The 16,704-nt window shown below is 37.4% G+C and overlaps 1 protein-coding gene across 1 annotated transcript in view; it reads left to right on the top strand.

Annotated features, from left to right (window-relative positions):
- Positions 1 to 16,704, top strand: part of PRKCE (protein kinase C epsilon) — a 299,961-nt gene that overhangs the window by 233,082 nt on the left and 50,175 nt on the right. Inside the window, exon 11 of the mRNA XM_035561057.1 lies at positions 13,860 to 14,014. Coding sequence (XP_035416950.1) covers positions 13,860 to 14,014 — 155 coding nt within the window. The remainder of the gene's footprint in view (positions 1 to 13,859; positions 14,015 to 16,704) is intronic.

Here is a 16,704-nt window from a genome sequence, read left to right as displayed (position 1 = left end):
ACAGAGGATGACTGCTCAGTTCAGGAGACGGTCCTGTGCTGAGGTAGTCCATCAAGGTCCTCATCTCCCTTTATCAGTTCATGCAATAGCTCTGTATGTGTGCTGCTCTCTCAGCATTCAGTGTACAGGAAAACTTGTGCACACTTTAGTTATTCTGAAGTGGATGTATTTATTTTAATTTATATTAATTTTATGAAATGTAAACTCTTTTTAGTCTTTAGTTATATGGTTGTAATTTCATTATCCCTTTTTGTTGTTTTTTGTTTTGTTTTGTTTCAAGTTTTTTGCTGCATGAGACCAAAGCAAAGCATGAAACGTGTGTGTAATAGTGGTGCGTACAAGAAACATGAGAGAGCATGTGAAGGTTAAATTTCCCTCTCTGGCAGCTGCTCTATAGCAGAGCAGGTTATCTGGTTTCTGCTTAGCAACAGAGGCTCCACAGGGATTTGTTCAGAACATTTACCCAGGGTGGACGATCTGCCCATAAGCCGCTCTTCATGCTGGCCTCCATCTCCAGATGACCAGGGAATTTTGATGATGATGTGTTTCTGCAGGGAGGTTTAAGGAAAAGCACTGAAAATCTTTAGAAATTCTCTAGATTATTATCTATTATCAACATGTAATTAAACTGTTACCAAGAACAGTATAGGAGTAGGAAAGGTGACATAAGATGAGAAAAGGAGAGGACACAAATTTGTGTTTGGTCTTGCACCAAGCATAAGGTTAGCAAAAGGTCTTTTAGTCTGTCTCTTCCTAAATAGCCTGATTCAGTGATAATTTTGTGTTGATCTCTCAGAATGAAGAATACACTTTATGAAGTGTAGATGAGCATCCCTTTCTTTGCTGCAGTCAACGCAGTGAAGCTTGCTCTGAGGGAAATAGGCTGGGCTCCCATAAAACTGGAGCTTGATATGTGCACTCCCTGGAGCTCAGCGCCATGAGGTGGTTCCTGAGGCTCCAGCAGCAGCATTGCACCAGCCCTCAGCAAACGCTGCACGGCACTGAGGTTGGGCAGCAGATACCCTGCAAGCACTTTTCCAAGCATTGTTTTGAGTAGTTGTCTCACTGTTTCTCCCTGTCCATCCTATCTCTACCCCTTCTCAGAATATACTGGCTCCCTGTGCAGAGGAGCTTTCAGTCTGTTTTGCTAAGTACAGCATTAGTACAAAGTTGCTCTGTCGTTGGGTCTTGTTATGGTACTTTACAACTAATAGTAGTATACATGTGCACTCCGCATGCTTCTTTGTATATGTGCAGTCTGAAGGATTGAACTTGAATATGAAGAAATGTGGATCAACATGTTATCGTGCATATCACTATTACAGTAAAATGAATTAATAGCTGCAAGAAAAGAAAGGTCCTGAAAGAAAAGCTGGAATTAGATATTTCTGAATAGAAACATTTCTTAATTTACTTTAGAGCCGCAACATATCTATTTTTGCAGTCATAATTATTTTGTTCTGGCTCAGCTGAGTTCCAAAAAGAAAGTCTCTTTGGTAAAACTGCAAAATAATATGTTGTTTTTCTTTCATGTGATTGGAGAGACAGTTACCCATAATAATGTCTCATTTTAAGGAACTTGAAATCCCAGGCAAGTTTTTGTTAGTACAAATGCAACTATTTTTTACTATTCAGAACATCATGTTCAAGTAAATTGTAGAATATGAGTTATTTCTGGCATCTAGGGCATAGTTTGTGAACTGATATGACAGTATCTCATATAAATTTTCCATCTGGATGATCGCAGTGTGGTAGAAGTTTTTTTGTTGTGTTGTCAAGCTAGAATCAACTGTTGTCACTGGCTGACCTTTGTTTTTGAGTACGTGGGAACATTACTGAAACTCTTCACATCATAGAGAAGAGCTGTTTCTCTGGTAGTGAGTATCTTTATGTTGCCAAAGAATTCATTCATCTACTTCTTTTGAATGGAGCACAGGATTCCCTGTCCTCCCCCACTGCAAACTTTCTAAAAGTACAAATGAGCCAATTCCTTAGCACTTCATCTCACAAAATGTCCTGTAGGACATCGTCAGTGGCCTGGTCTAACGAACCAAAAGTTAGAACATCAGGTCCTGAAACAAGGCCAGAGAATGCTGTAAAATTGCTGAATACAAAACATTATGCACCAGTAGGTGAGTCAGTGAATCATCTTACATTATTTTGCTTAGTGCAAAATGATTGAGTTGGTTATAATAGTAAGGAAGTGTGGAAAAATGTAAAGGAATGCTCTGATGGGAACATTAATTATGAATGACTTGATGAATGCAAGGGAATTGCTAGCCAGCTAGAGACTGGAAAATTATCAACGCTAAAGAATAAAAAGCTTGTACTGAGGAAATAGTAGAGGACCTATATTTAATGCTCATATTTTGCTTCCTGAGTTTCATTCAGTGATTCCTCTCCAGAAAATAAAAAAAAATTAGCCGAGGAGAGTACTAGTCTTTTTACCCTCCCCACTTTATTGCTGAGACAGAAATAACAATTTAAAACCAGTAAAGAATATCTGGTAGGGAGTGTTTCTGTAACACAGAAGAGCAATATAAATGTATTATATAAGCAGTACATACATGGGCTGGCACTACTGCGGCACAGTTTTCCAAAGCCCATTCCCACATCACAGTTAAAGAGGTTTAAAAGCTTTCAGAGAATTCTGAAATTTCTTAGTAAATGCAATAATGTTCATGTCAAGCTTCTATCAGCCAAGCTAATTTGTGATACAATATATCAAATAGATTGTGTGAACTAATTTTGAATAACCTTTTGTACTCTTCTGCGATGCTTTCTTTTCTTCCACAGTGTCTCCTACTCTGGTCAAGGGCAAGTACAATTTTGAGCTAGAAGAAGGGATGGATTTTTCCAGTGCCAGATTTTGTAGCGCAGGACAATTCTCCTTTGTTGCAAAGGCAAAAATTTGTTGTTGCATAAGGAGAAAGAAAAATCCTGTACATCTGTGCTTTCTTTTCTTATGAATTTTTTATCTTTTTGGTGGTTTCAAAAGTGAAATTCTAATTCTGAGAATGTATACACTTAGTGTAATTTAAATATGAGCTATGGTTAAGTATTCCTGCTGTAGTGCCCACTTCAGTTCAGCATGCCTCATCCTGATATACTTGAATGGAGATCATACCCAACAGAATTACTTGTCAGGGTAACTTTAATACAAGTAACTCCTTGCTAAAGGCATTGTCATGTCTACCTGTATGATGAATGATGGGTTCCTCGATCTGAGAAAATAACTTCTGCATTTCAGTCAGCTGACTGCAACCCTAGAAACAAAATGTTCTGCTGCTATATATCATCCCTGTGATATAAGGACTTGTCCACTTAGCTGATTACTTCCAATTGTTTGTGTGTTTTGTTTTGTTTTGTTTTTCCAGCTGTAATGAATAATTTCTCAGAAAATGGTTGCTGGATGAGTATTTTGTCCCATCATTTTCATTATCTTCCTTAACTGGGTTCCTTTTCCTTGTGGTAACATTGCTGCTAGGCCAACTGGCTGCATTCCCCAGAGATTTCTCTGTTATTTGTGTAGCATCTGATGAATTTACTCAAAGACATAAACTAGATGCCCAGGTGACACAGAAAAGCAGAAATTATAAATACAAGAAACCTTGCAGAAGCAGACCAGGGTCTGAGGAGAGACCTAGGATATGTGCCACCTCTGTCTAAGCTCCTTGGTGAAATATCAACAGGTAAAAAGTTGTTCTAGAAGTTCTTAAGTGCCTTCAGAAACTACATAGTTAGTTCTAATTGGAAGACAGCGTTTATATTTTTCCTATAAGAATCAGAGCAAAGGAATATCAGTAGCTGCCTACACATTGTAACATTTCCCGCATAATGACATTTTGTGGGCTTGATATAATTTTCTGCAATATGCATCAGGCCATTAAATGAGAGGTCTTTAAAATTATCCCACTAGAACTATTCTTCTTTCCAAACATCACCGAAAGAAAATGAGATCAAAGAATTTCATAAAAGGCTCTTCTCACAGCTTATCTGTCATCAAATGAAGGTATTAGGGAAATGGCCTGAGAAGCTTTTCCTACTTGATACCCCTTTTGAAGTGACTAGAACTACAAAACTCGCCATTTCTGCAGAGGATTCCAGTTGTGTTTCTCCCTTTTGTGGGAGGAAGGGCACGAAAAACCATACTGCACCAGCTGGCACACTTCTGGGGTCCCTGCACTCGCCCCAGGCTGTGCCTGGCCTTTCAGGGAGAAAGAAGGGAACAGCCCTTCCCCTCTGCTTGCCTTGGAGCTCGTGGCTCCCAGCACTGCAGCTTGGGGCAGAGAATGGAAGATTGGCATCAGTTCCCAGAAACATCCAGCGAGTAGAGAACACTTCTTTCCTGGATAATTTGGGGTTAGAGATGGAAAGCTGGAAGTCTTTTTTTTTCAGTTGATTTCTAAAGTTAAATGGTAGGGGACAGAGTTGATGAAATGGCAATGCACATAACTTGTTCTGCACCTTCATTGCAAGCATTTGGCTAACAAATTCCACATTTAATTCTGATCTAAGCCCCATCTGAGTTAAAGACAGTCTCGCCATTAAACCCTGTGTCAGAACATTAGGTATTGTATTACATATGCCACAGAAAACATTCACATAGGCAGAACGCTTAATATCCATCAGTGACAGGGAGGAAAAAAGGAAAAAAAAAAAGTGGAAAGTAACCATAAAAATGAAAATGTTTATGCTCACATTATGATATTTTAGAGTTATGATATGAAATTTTGATCTATTCAAGAAACTCAGGTAGAGAATTTTATGTCATATTCCCACTGAGTAAAATGAAAGCTGTAAGGGGAGCAGGCTGACAACTCTCCACCCAATGTTTTGTGTTACATTGAATTAGTCTAACCTTTATCATTTTAATAACAAGATTAATGAAATTGTGAACCATGTTTTCTTTTTACTTGACCTAGTATGAGTCTGGCACGCCAACTAATATACGTAGTAAACTCAGTCAAGATAGTAATCTAAAGAATTAGCTATTTGGAAAAAAAAGTAGGAAGACTGTTTTCAAACATAAGGTATTCGTAGTTTACATGGGAAAAGGCATTGTGTAAGGAACTTAGCTGTCATCGGTTATTCTACTGTACATGATTGTCAGTTGCAGGTTCCAAGGGTATAGGTCTTCTTCATATCCATACCTTATCATACTCCAAAACCTATAGTACAGACGAGGACCTGTACATTTCAAGAGTGATGCTGAAGTCAGTGGATCTTGTTGGTCACAGTAACGTGGGATTAGATTGTTTGAATAATTGAAATAGCCAACTAAACTTTGGGAATATGCTCAGGGAATAACCAAATGGTACAGTTTTTCACTGTTTTCAGATTTGAGACAGACAAGCTTCTCTTCATTTTGGATAGTTTTAAAATATTGGATTTGTCTTTGGAAAAATCATTAAACAATACTTCCTTTCTGAATGACAGTCAAGGTAAAACCTAATCATTCCTTGATATTTTTTAAAGAGAATAGGTGATGCCTACATGTCCTGGCTATTTTTTCCTGCTTTGAATTGTAAGTTGTAGTTTCCATAGTTCTATGGCCTATTGCCTGGGCATAGCAGTTCCCCTGTACCCCATCCAGCCAGTTTATCTCAACATATATAGCTAAGCTATATTTTCCTTTTTGAGTAGTGCTATGGGATGCATTAGGAGCATGAAAAACATGCTAAACCCCACATTCTGTTCTAGGATCAATTGATACTCTGCAGGGAGGCAATATAAATCTTCCATGACAAGAGCAACATACCAGGCCTGCTTTATTAAGATTAGAGATCTCAGACAAACATCTTGCTTAAAAACCCTTTTCGAATGACTCAAGTTGTAGGTCAGCAAATGCTGCAATGCAAGTTTTTATAGTAATACAGTGTAAAGGTTTTGAGAACCTCTGTACTGATTCTGAAAGCACTGTTTGGAAACTAGTCATTATATTCAATTTGTAGCTTTTTCTGGCCCTTTACATGGTTTGACATGATAGGGTGGAGAGTGTTTCAGGAGAATTATTTCACTGTCTCAAGGAGGGCCAGCCATCCTTGAAACTATTTTCCAAACTTCAAACAAACTTTGTTTTTTTATCCCACAGGCTCATCATTGACATGGTATCTGAGGCCTATATAGAGTCAAAATATTTTGTGATCAGTTTATAAAATCAGAAAAAAGAATCAGTTCTTTGCATGAGAAACAAAGGGGAAAGCACTGAAGGGTTTCTCTGAAGGCAGTATATAACTTGCAGCACAGCTAGGAATTGATATTTTGACTAAGGTAAGCACAAGAAGTAATGCAAATAAGTTGCAGTAGTGAAAAGAGTTTCCAGTGGTATTTTCTCAAGTATTGAAGCAGCCTGCCAATGGAGATCGAGGAATCCTTATCAGTGGTGATTTTTAAGAGCTGGTCAGAGTAATTTCGGGAATTGATGCAATTTCTAGGTGACCGTTTTTCTGGCCTGTGAGGCAGAATAGGTTCGAGGAACACCTTTCACTGCTGATGTCTCCTGCTGATGGGGGACTGAGAAGGGAACAGGACATTTCTGGCACAGCAGGAGATCCTTCTGCAATGTAGTGTGGACAAACCTACTTCCCCTCCAGCAGACCAGACTAGCGAAGACTTGCAGCTTCTGCTTCTAAGTCTTTCTGGGCCAAGTGGAGTCCAGTCAGCAGTGCCATTCAGCTTTGCAGTTTGATTGCTGGCCCACAGCAGCCAGAGACAGCCTTGCAGCACTGAGGTTAGTCCCCCCTAGCTTAGGTACAGCTGAATCTGCCTGCTGGCTATAGCATAAGCTAGATGACCTTGCAAGATTTCTCCGTCCAATTTTGTGTGGTTTTCTGACCCTCCAGTCTATGTCTTGATTTTGAGGGCATCCTTTTTTTCAAGGAAAAAAAAAAAAAGTATTCAAAATTGAACGCTGGGAAAAGCTGAGTGAAACTGAGCAATAATCCCTATCTATAATGGTGTGCAGCAACTTGAGAAAAATTTGAATTGTCCAGTTGACAAAAAAATACCTTTCTTTTTTTTAAGAGGAAGATGCAAATATCCCAAATTTGTAGTCCTTGTGAAGTTTAAGATAACAGTTCCTGTGTACGGGGCATTTATTCCACGAAATGTGGGATTCACAGAATTTGTTCCCATCTTATTTGGAACTCCATGAAAGCATTGCTACAAAACAGGAAAAACATCACAATTAGCCCTGAGAATAAACACTGAAGACAGATAACGTATCATAGTGTCTTGTTGAAGATTGTTACTGTAAACTTCAAAAGGGAATTAAATGGAGAGAGCTTTTTGTTGTTTTCTGTAATGTTATACCAGGTATTTCTCTTGTTTTTGTGTTTATCCTTCCTAGTGCTGGGATTGTGGAAGATGAATCTACCATTCTGGTTAGTCTTCTGCTCAGGGTGTTAAAGGTTTTCATTTAGTTTTGCATACAGTGTGCCTGTGCAATTTCCATCAGAAGCAGGAAATGTTTATTCAAGTTCTGAGGGGTGGGACAGTTGCTGCAGTTTTAGGTAATTTTAAACAAACTGAGCATCCTGTTTAAATAGAGTTAAGTAATCACAGTTTTGTACTAGTTAGAAAAGAATTCTATACATGCATGATATGAATAAAATATCATCTTACACAGCATACCAATGATGTGATATATTTATCTGACTTCTTGTGCAATAAAAGTTATATCTTTGACTTTTGTTTTGGTAAAAAGTTTACTGGCAGAACATGTCCCATTACATAACAGTACTCTATTAGAAAATAAACTATTTTGTATTTAAATTCACCTGTTTTTAATACACATACTAATTTCCCTGATATTTCCAGTAACCTTTGGAGAAATCTAATTCAAATATGACTCTCTTAAATTGGGAAGGAAAAAGTGTATTCACACAAAAAACTTAGTTTAGGGATCTAGTGAAAATCAGGAAGAAGTTATTCATACCCAATTGTGTGAGAAACATAAAGAAAAAAATGGTATTTGGAGTAGGCTGATAAGGTTTATCAAGTGCAAATTTTACTCAAGATGTACGTTTGATGCCTTTTCTAAATTCTGTACTTTTAAGTGTTGTGAGGGTTGAACTGAGAGACAAAAAACAGTAGTGAAAAGATTTATTCTCAGACTTGTAACGTAGACGTACGTCTCATATTTGAAACTGGAAGACAGATTATGTGTGTGGTTTTTTGTTGGTGGTGTGGGGTTTTTTGTTTGTTTGTGGTTCTTTTTTGTTTTGTTTTTGTTTTGTTTCATTTTTCTATTGGGTCCCCCAGCTGATAGGACTTGTTTGAAAGAAAAAAAAAAAAAAAGGAGTTTGTACTGTTGAGATTGTGAAAAATCATTGTACTTAGCTTTATGTCTACCAATGCATTGTCTTTAAGCTACATTCTAATGTTAATGAGATTTTAATTGGAAAACAAACAAAGGACAGACAGGTTAATGGATAACAATTTAAAAAAAATCTTTAAAGGGCTACACAATAATTTATGTAAACACTACATCAGAGTCATTCCGTGTCTAAGCTTTCATACAGGGGTTTACGTAGAAGCCAGTTCCTCAACAATGGTATTATTTTACATCTGAACAACTAATAGACTGTATAGTGTCATCTGTTAAATCAAAATTGATTGGCAAGATTATCTGGTCTTACTAGTAGGAAGGTCTTAGTCATTAATCACAGCTTCACAGAAAGGAGCTGAATTGAGTCTGTTATGTCCTGAGAGTTTATTATTTTTGATGTTTCTGGAAATCATCCCACTTTTCCCAAGTAAAAACTTACACATTATTCCAAAATATATAAAAGGTAGAAGCTCTGCCCAATGGAACTAATAACATCTAAAACGAAGTAAATGTACAGTGGTGGCAGCAGGAGGATGGCACATAATATATAGGCTAATATTAACAAAATGTGTATGAATACAATCAGAGAAAGCAGTTCTGAAGAGGGTAATGGGTAACAATCAGAATAAACAGTAATGGGTTAGAAACATTTGCTGTAGAGCTGAAGGATGACGGTTTTGAATTCCAAGGAGGATGAAAAACAAAATTAGGGCACAAATGCATTAGTAGAATGAGAGAGAATATGACATAAAATTCCTAGTTTAAGTGACAAGTGGGCTTCTTCTCCAGAGAGTGATTGCAACAAAGAATAGAGGAGGGGTTTCTTTTGAGCTCAGTTCTGAAAACATAAAGCATGCAGAAGGATATCTCATTAATAAAGTCAAGAGGTGAGACTTGAATAATAGAGGTGTTAAGACAAGCAGTCATACACTTTAATTTGGTAGTTGAAGCCACAGTCAGAAGATATTGTGAAAATACAGAGTAAGGTTGAACTTTTTTTTACTTGACTTCTAGCCTGTTTACCCCATGTCCCCTTTTAAAATCTCTTACCCATGCTCTCTGCTCTGTTTTTCTTTCCATTTATTATTTTAAGTATTCTCATTCAACCATACCTTTTGAGAAACTCAAGGAAAAGCAGGTATGATTAAGGACTAAAATAAACTCTGTAAGAGAATCTAATTTCTTCAGAAAACATATTGGCTTACTTTGCAGTACTTTTGTGCTTTATAGATGCCAGGAGAGGATTAATCTACAATGTCTTTGTTTCTGATTTTTCCTTTTATTTCAGTTTATATAATTAAATAGTTCCCAGGACTCCTTTACGTTTATTTTGTTCACCAAAACATGCTTCTCAAATGTTATGAAAATTAAGTGCAGAAATAATGCAGTCCAAATTGAACCCATTCAATTTTTTCTTGGAACACGATCAAAAATAAAGTCATAACTTGTATCTAATTTTTAACTGAGTAAACATTGTGTTGTTCCTTAATAATGCGTAATTCTTCAGAGTGTTCACACTATATTCTCCCACTTAAATACCTGAATATATCCTGGTGATACATGTAGCAAGATGTATATAATATATATAATAAGGCATAATTCAGTTGCTTCACAACTACTATTAGAGGATGAAATCCTGTCTTCATTGAACTCATAAAGGTCTTGGATCGCACTGTGTGCATGCATACATTGTGGCAGAAAGGATATATTCAGAGTGATAGGAGCTTGTATTTTGATCATTACCTTCTGATCAAAGATGAGGAAAAAATTTAAGTATCTATCAGAAATGAAAATTGTGTCTTTGTTGTAGTAGTGGTAAGAATCAGAAAAAAAAAAATGAACTTACCAATCTCAGCTAATATTCATAAAATATTCTTTCTTCTCTTGAATCTTCTTTTTATGTAAATTTGGGTGCCAACTGATGGTGTTGTTGTCCTGACCAACAAAAAAAAAAAAAAAAAAAACTAGCTTTAGGAAAGCAGCTTTTTATAAGGACTGGGTATATGTCATTCAAAAGGTGTTATCTTCTAGCGTTGAAACATTGGCCTGCTGTGCATGTGCATGTTGTACCTCTCTTTTATTTACCCCATGTTAGTGCTTGAGAATTAGTATTTTTCTCCTTAAAAAATCAAAGCCTTTCCCAGACTCATTACAGAGAATAGAACCATCAAAGTTGTTTTGGTTTTGGTTTTGGTTTTGTGTTCTTTGGTTGGTTGGGTGGTTGTGTGTTGTTTTTTTTTGTTTGTTTGTTTTTTTCCTGTGAATTCTGATTAGGAAGCTGAAATGTGTACCCAGGAAAGCTAGAGAAATAACCTGAAATAAGAATGTGTAGCAGAAAAAAAATGCAACAGCATGGCAATACCAATCGTAGAGCTATGACTTGCAGTTTTACTAGGTATACTTTTGAAGAGATGGTCAACTAAGCTGCAGAATCTGACAGAATAAGATCCCCTCACATGAGAATGATATATGCATAGTAAGAAAGATGGGAAAAAGGAGAATAGCATTGACCAGCTCTGGTAAGGGAGCTGCTGCTAAATATTTGCTCAGACTGTCTAATGACAAGATATTCTGCTAAACAGTCCAGGTGTAATTTTCAGTTGGCTAAACTGGAAATTTCCTGCAAAGGACTGAACCAAAATAAAGGAAGTTGAAGTTTGAACTAATATCTAAATTCTGATATTTAGAATCAGCAATTAGGTATTTGGTGAATGTCACAAAAAATGGCTTTGTCTGGCTAAAACATTGAAATATTAATGTAAAAATGATTAAATGTGTATCCTGATATGTTAGGAAATGGCCCTGGTCTAAAAAGTCGTGCAAGCCAGCCTTTATTTTTGTGCTCTGTCACTGGTGGTTGGAAGAGTGGTGGTACCACCACTGGGAGCAGCAGCTCCCAGCTTAGTGGCAAATTGAATATCACCATTTGGGAGTCGCAGCTGTAAAACATAGCACAATTTCTTTGCATCAGCATTGTTTTATACTTACGATATAAGTGCAGAAAAAGGGTAGCTACACAGGCCATGAGTATGGCTGCTCAGGGGAATGTGAATTGCAGCTTCCTTTTCCTGTTGTGCCCACTCACATAGACTGTTGACTTTGGAAAGGTTAAAACAGCAGTGTAAGAGGGTCCAATTTCAGCAAGTGTTAGAAGTTACTTTAGCAAAATGTTAGTCAGACTCTCCCCAGCCATCAGTCCAAATAGTTTTTGCGCTTGAAACAGTGCACTGTATCTTTCCATGTAAAATTGCAATGTGTCGCAAAGGGACACTTGTGCCAGAAGTACTCATCGGAGGTGCTCTGTCACTAGTGCACTGATGAGGACCCTAAGGAAGGCCAATGCCTGCATCTTCTTCTTAGGGATATTGTATCCTCTTATATTAGGCTACAATACCAATATAGCTGAAGTTTTGACTTACTCTATTGCAAAACTGATTGCATTTTGTGTTATCCTTCAGTTCCAGCTTCTGAAATCATAAGACCATCTGAGAGCTATCAGATTTTCTTTTAAAAGGAAAGCTGTAATTCTCTCACGAGTTCCAGAGAGGAATCAGACATCACACAAGGACCTGTATTTTTGCTTAAAGCGAGCGAAGAAGGTGATCATTACACCCTACAAAAATGTCAAGAGATCCGCACCATGATTTTGAAAGTTTCGTATCAGTAATATAGAGCATTGCAAAAAGAATAAAGACATGGCTCAAAAGCCATGCTCTTTTGAGTTTATGATACAACCAGAAGCTTTGATACTACTCTTTAGTAGGTTTTTCTTAATACAGAATGGTAAGAAAAATTTTGGAAAATGTGCCAATACTGTTAGCAATGTTTTACCAAGAATGCCAGTCCACCTGGATTCTGAATTTGATCCAGTCTGCCACTTGTTGTGTTCCCAAGATCTACGGATAAAGGCATGAGGTTTTTTTGTCTGCATCCTCTTTCTGTAATCAGCAAAAAGTCAGCAAAACATATCTAGCCTCCTCCAGGAAACAACCCTGATAAGTATAGCATCTAGGCACTTAATGAGCTGGATTAATGCATGTGCTTAAGTTTAAGCATATTTTTAAGTGCTATGCTTTGAATCTGAGCACTAGAGTAGACAATTAAAGAGAAACGGCAAACATTTATGATTTCTGGGCTCTTCTCTATAAACTGTGTAATCTGCAGGCTTGGATTCACTGGTGGAAGGCTAATTAACTTCCGTCTTGTTGGATTTGTCTGTCCAAAGCAATGCAGCATCGTCTCCTTTTCTTCAACCCTGCACACCAGACACCACAAGCCAAAGCCAAACTGCAGTGTTACATGGAAGTTGGAGAGGGGCTCCTTTACCTAAAGTCCCGTGTTTGCAGGCCTGTGTACTGTGTGGCTCGGGAAGGACATATTTGTTTCCCATGAGCTAATGCAGACCAAGCAGTGTGTGCTCAGATCCCTTCCCACATCACAGAAGAATTATCTCCACCTCTGTCTAAACTCTTGTGCATGGATGTAGATGTTTAACAGTACGAAAATAAAGAATCTGGAGGTAGGCTTACAAACCAAGGGCCAATGGGCAAAGAGCTGAGGATTTAGGGCTGTTAGTACAGATTAGGGAAATCTGTGCAAATGAGTAAGAAACAGTTACAAAAAATAGGACCTAAGTTATACCAAGTGGATGCATGTTGTTTCTTTGCTTATGCCTTCATCTGCATTGTCAGTTTAAATCCTAAAAGTTTTAAGGTGCCAAGCACATATTTGATTTACTAGTGTTCTCATTTCTGATTATTTTGCTGAATGCTTGAATTTGGGGTATTTTTTTTTTTCTGAAACATGACAAAAAGGGGTGGTTACCTGAGAATCTCAGTTACTGTTTGCAAACAAAGTTAATTTTTGGTTCTCCATGGAGTAAGGTTTGAAAACTTGAACTTCAAAATGATAAGGATCAGAAGCAAATAAAGAGAACTCAATGTATATTTTAATAGTGTAATTATATTCTACTGTCTTATGAGATTATGAGGCAATTTAAAGTTATGAGTGTTTGGGATTGGCAGCACTGGTTTCTATAGCTTAGCCATTCTATTTCATTTTTGCATAATTTGGGAAAGATACTTTGGAGACAAAGTAGCTGATAGGAGAAGTAATAAGGAACCTGAAATTTCCCCAGCATCTTCATCAGTTGACAGAAATGACTCTCTCTTTATTATTATGGGTGAATTTAAAAAGAAGCAGCAGCATATCAGGGTCTCCATTATTATGTAAAATTGCTTACATTTCCATATCTATATGTTTATGCATGGAGAGGTGTGTGTGTGTGTGTATTGCTTATAACTACATTTGGATTCTGTTCCCCTTTTCTCATTTCCCTTCGAGATGTTTGTCACATTTTCTTTAGGTTTGGGGGTTTTTGGTTGTCAGCTTTTCCTTTTTCAGAATTGCAGAGTCTGTTTCTTTCATTTCTTGACGCAAATGGTGCAGTCGCCTGAAGTGTAGCTTCAAGCAGTCCTTTGTGTGACTAAAAGAAATTAGCTAAATAGCACTGTTTAATTAATTTCAGGACCGCCTCTTTTTCGTCATGGAATATGTAAATGGAGGAGACCTAATGTTTCAAATCCAGCGCTCACGCAAATTTGACGAACCTCGATCCCGCTTTTATGCAGCAGAGGTCACATCAGCACTCATGTTTCTTCACCAACATGGCGTCATCTACAGGTACTTTTTTGATCAAAAATAAAGTATTCCTGAGGCTTGGGGCTGGTTTTGGCTGTAATCCTCTGTCTCTTAGCAACCAGATTTAGATTAGTTGTTTGTTCCAATTTGCTTACATAGAACTTTTTTGGCTGTTTATCATGGAGAATGTTAACATTTGAATAGCCTCTGCAGCAGTTGCCAGCTGTGTGTGCCAGTTTTGTATTATAGTACAAAAAAAGTGTTTTTGAAAAAGCTTGGCACATTGTGACCCAGAAGTGACCTTTCTGCAGATCAGCGCAATCTCTTCACTTTCCTCTCTGTGCCATAGATTTCCTCTCATTTTCTAACTCCCTGCCACTTCCTGAGTTTGTTTGTCCTAGTTGTCTCCACTCTGATACAATCGGGATAGTAGTTTGCAGTGCTGTACTTATGCCCCTTCCTCCTGACTGTTTGGGTGAAGTCTTAGTCACCAACAGGAAGTGGCTCTTTGCAGACAATTTTGATTTGCTTGCCAGTTACCCACATCTATTTGAGCCCCCGCCCCTGCAAATCTCAAATCTTGAACACACATGCACAAACACAAAAACGTGCATATTGTTGCCGTGTTATGAAGAATGCCCTTAGGGATAGGCATTTATTATTTAAAATAAGGAATCACTTTGAAAACTTTCACCCTGATGTCAGTGCCTTTAGTAAGTCCTTTATCTTGACATTTTGCCCTTCTGTTTTATTTTGTTTGCTTTTAGCAACCTGTCATTGCTTGCGATAAATTCAGGCTTTCACAAGCAGAGTGGTTTATAGGTTTTGCGATAGAGGTCTGTCCTGTCTAGTACATAAATTCTCAGTTCTAACTGTTTTTGTATTCTTACCCTTTTCCAGATTATCAGTTTTGATTTGAGGTAGGACAGACAGTCTCGGATCTCATCAAGATGAGGGTGTTGAATATGTCACATCCCTAGATTCATTTTAAGGCTGCTCTCAAGAGGATTAGAAATTGAAAGAAGTGAATTTTAAATGTTTAGTAACCAGGACTGAGCAGCAACTTCCATCAGAGGCCATTGGCTTTCCCACCAACTGGGATGAAACTTCCCAGAAAATGGATCTTTCCAGAGACATCACAAATAGCAGGAGATTGCATCTTCTGAGGAAAATAGGTATCACTATCAAAACAGTCTCAGTCAAAAATCCAGTTTTCTTTAGAAAACTTTTTTCTAGCTCTTCTTTGCCATCTGTTATTAACACTACTATGATGTTTGCATACTGGGTTGGAATTTCTCTTTCACCTCTTTGCCTAGGTTTATTTAAAGTGCTGAAGAGCCAACGCATTTCTTTATTTTGCTGCCCATAGCACATTTCCTACTCCATCTCTGCATTTATTTTCAAAGCTATATATTTGTACATTAGGAATGTGGCAATTTCAAAATTATGTAAGTATCCATTACAAGGGAACAGACAAGTTTGATGCTTTAAAAAGTGAAGGATTTTGATGATTTGTTTCCATACAAAGACTTGAGTTTATTTCCTCTTCCCGAAAGCTGGAATTTAGACTCTTTGTAAAAAGCACTCAGTTTAGTGATTTTTCTGAAGCAGCAAGAAAGAAAATCCAAATTGGTAAAATTACCTTCCAACTTTATATGAAACTACATTCATTTTCCTTCTTTCCTCCCCTCCCTTCCCTCCTCCTGTCCTTTAACACACATCCCCATTTCTCATTCTCTTTTCTCTCTCCAATTCCCCTTGTCTTCTGTGTAGCTGCTGCTGTGTCGGCTCCTAGCTGCATTGAATCACTTTGTGTGCATATGTTCTTCCTATGGCTTTTTATCATAGTCAAAATATTTCAATCCCAAGAGAAATGTCATTATGATGAAACAATGCGTAGTAATTTAAACTTTGCAAGATGCTCTCAACTTCTGATTCAGAGCCTATGCTGACATGTCTTTGGCATGCTACAGTAAAACACTAACATTGTAAGTGGCATGTTATATTAGGTGTATTGTCAGAAGAGGCAAAAGAAGAGGAATAGCATGGGTTGTAGGACAAAAGTAGTAACTAAAAAAACACTAACAGGAAGAACATTAGGAATACACCTTGTTGTATTCTGCTTTGACACAGGCTTTTAGATGTGGACATAATTAAGTCCATAAGGATAGGTTATTTTCTCAGCTGGGAGGTTCGAAGAGCTTCAACAATACATAAAATCTATAATCCATTTACTCCGTAAAATGCAAGTAGAAGGAAAAAGCTAGAGATTATCTGAAAAAAAAATAATCGTATAAAAATGTCACTATTCATTCATAGTGTGCCAGGCCCTAGGAGAATGTATCTGTTGATATAAGTATGTTTCAGAATAGTTGTCCTGCACAGAACAGTTTCAGAATGATTATTCAGAACCCAATTACCTCATTTATTACAATATTAATTATGCATTGGGATCAAGTCATTCCTTCACATCTCCAAAGCTCTTATTAGCTGCCAAGCAAGGAGAGGAAAGGAAAAAATGACAGAGAGAGAGAGAGACTATGCTTTTGAATAACTACTAGTCATAACTACCTAACCTGCCTTCAGATATTTTAATAAAGAATACTTGTCTTCTGTGTAATTATATCTCTAGAAAAAACATTGTGGTATGAAATTAATGGTTATTCTCCAAAGTGGGAAATGGTGCTTGTGTGGGCAATACTTCAAGGAAAGAGGGGAATATATAAATAAAC

Source organism: Cygnus atratus, chromosome 3 (genome assembly GCF_013377495.2).
Source record: "Cygnus atratus isolate AKBS03 ecotype Queensland, Australia chromosome 3, CAtr_DNAZoo_HiC_assembly, whole genome shotgun sequence".
Taxonomy (NCBI): domain Eukaryota; kingdom Metazoa; phylum Chordata; class Aves; order Anseriformes; family Anatidae; genus Cygnus; species Cygnus atratus.
The sequence above is the reverse complement of the archived record's forward strand: the minus strand, read 5'-3'. Positions and strand labels throughout refer to the sequence as shown.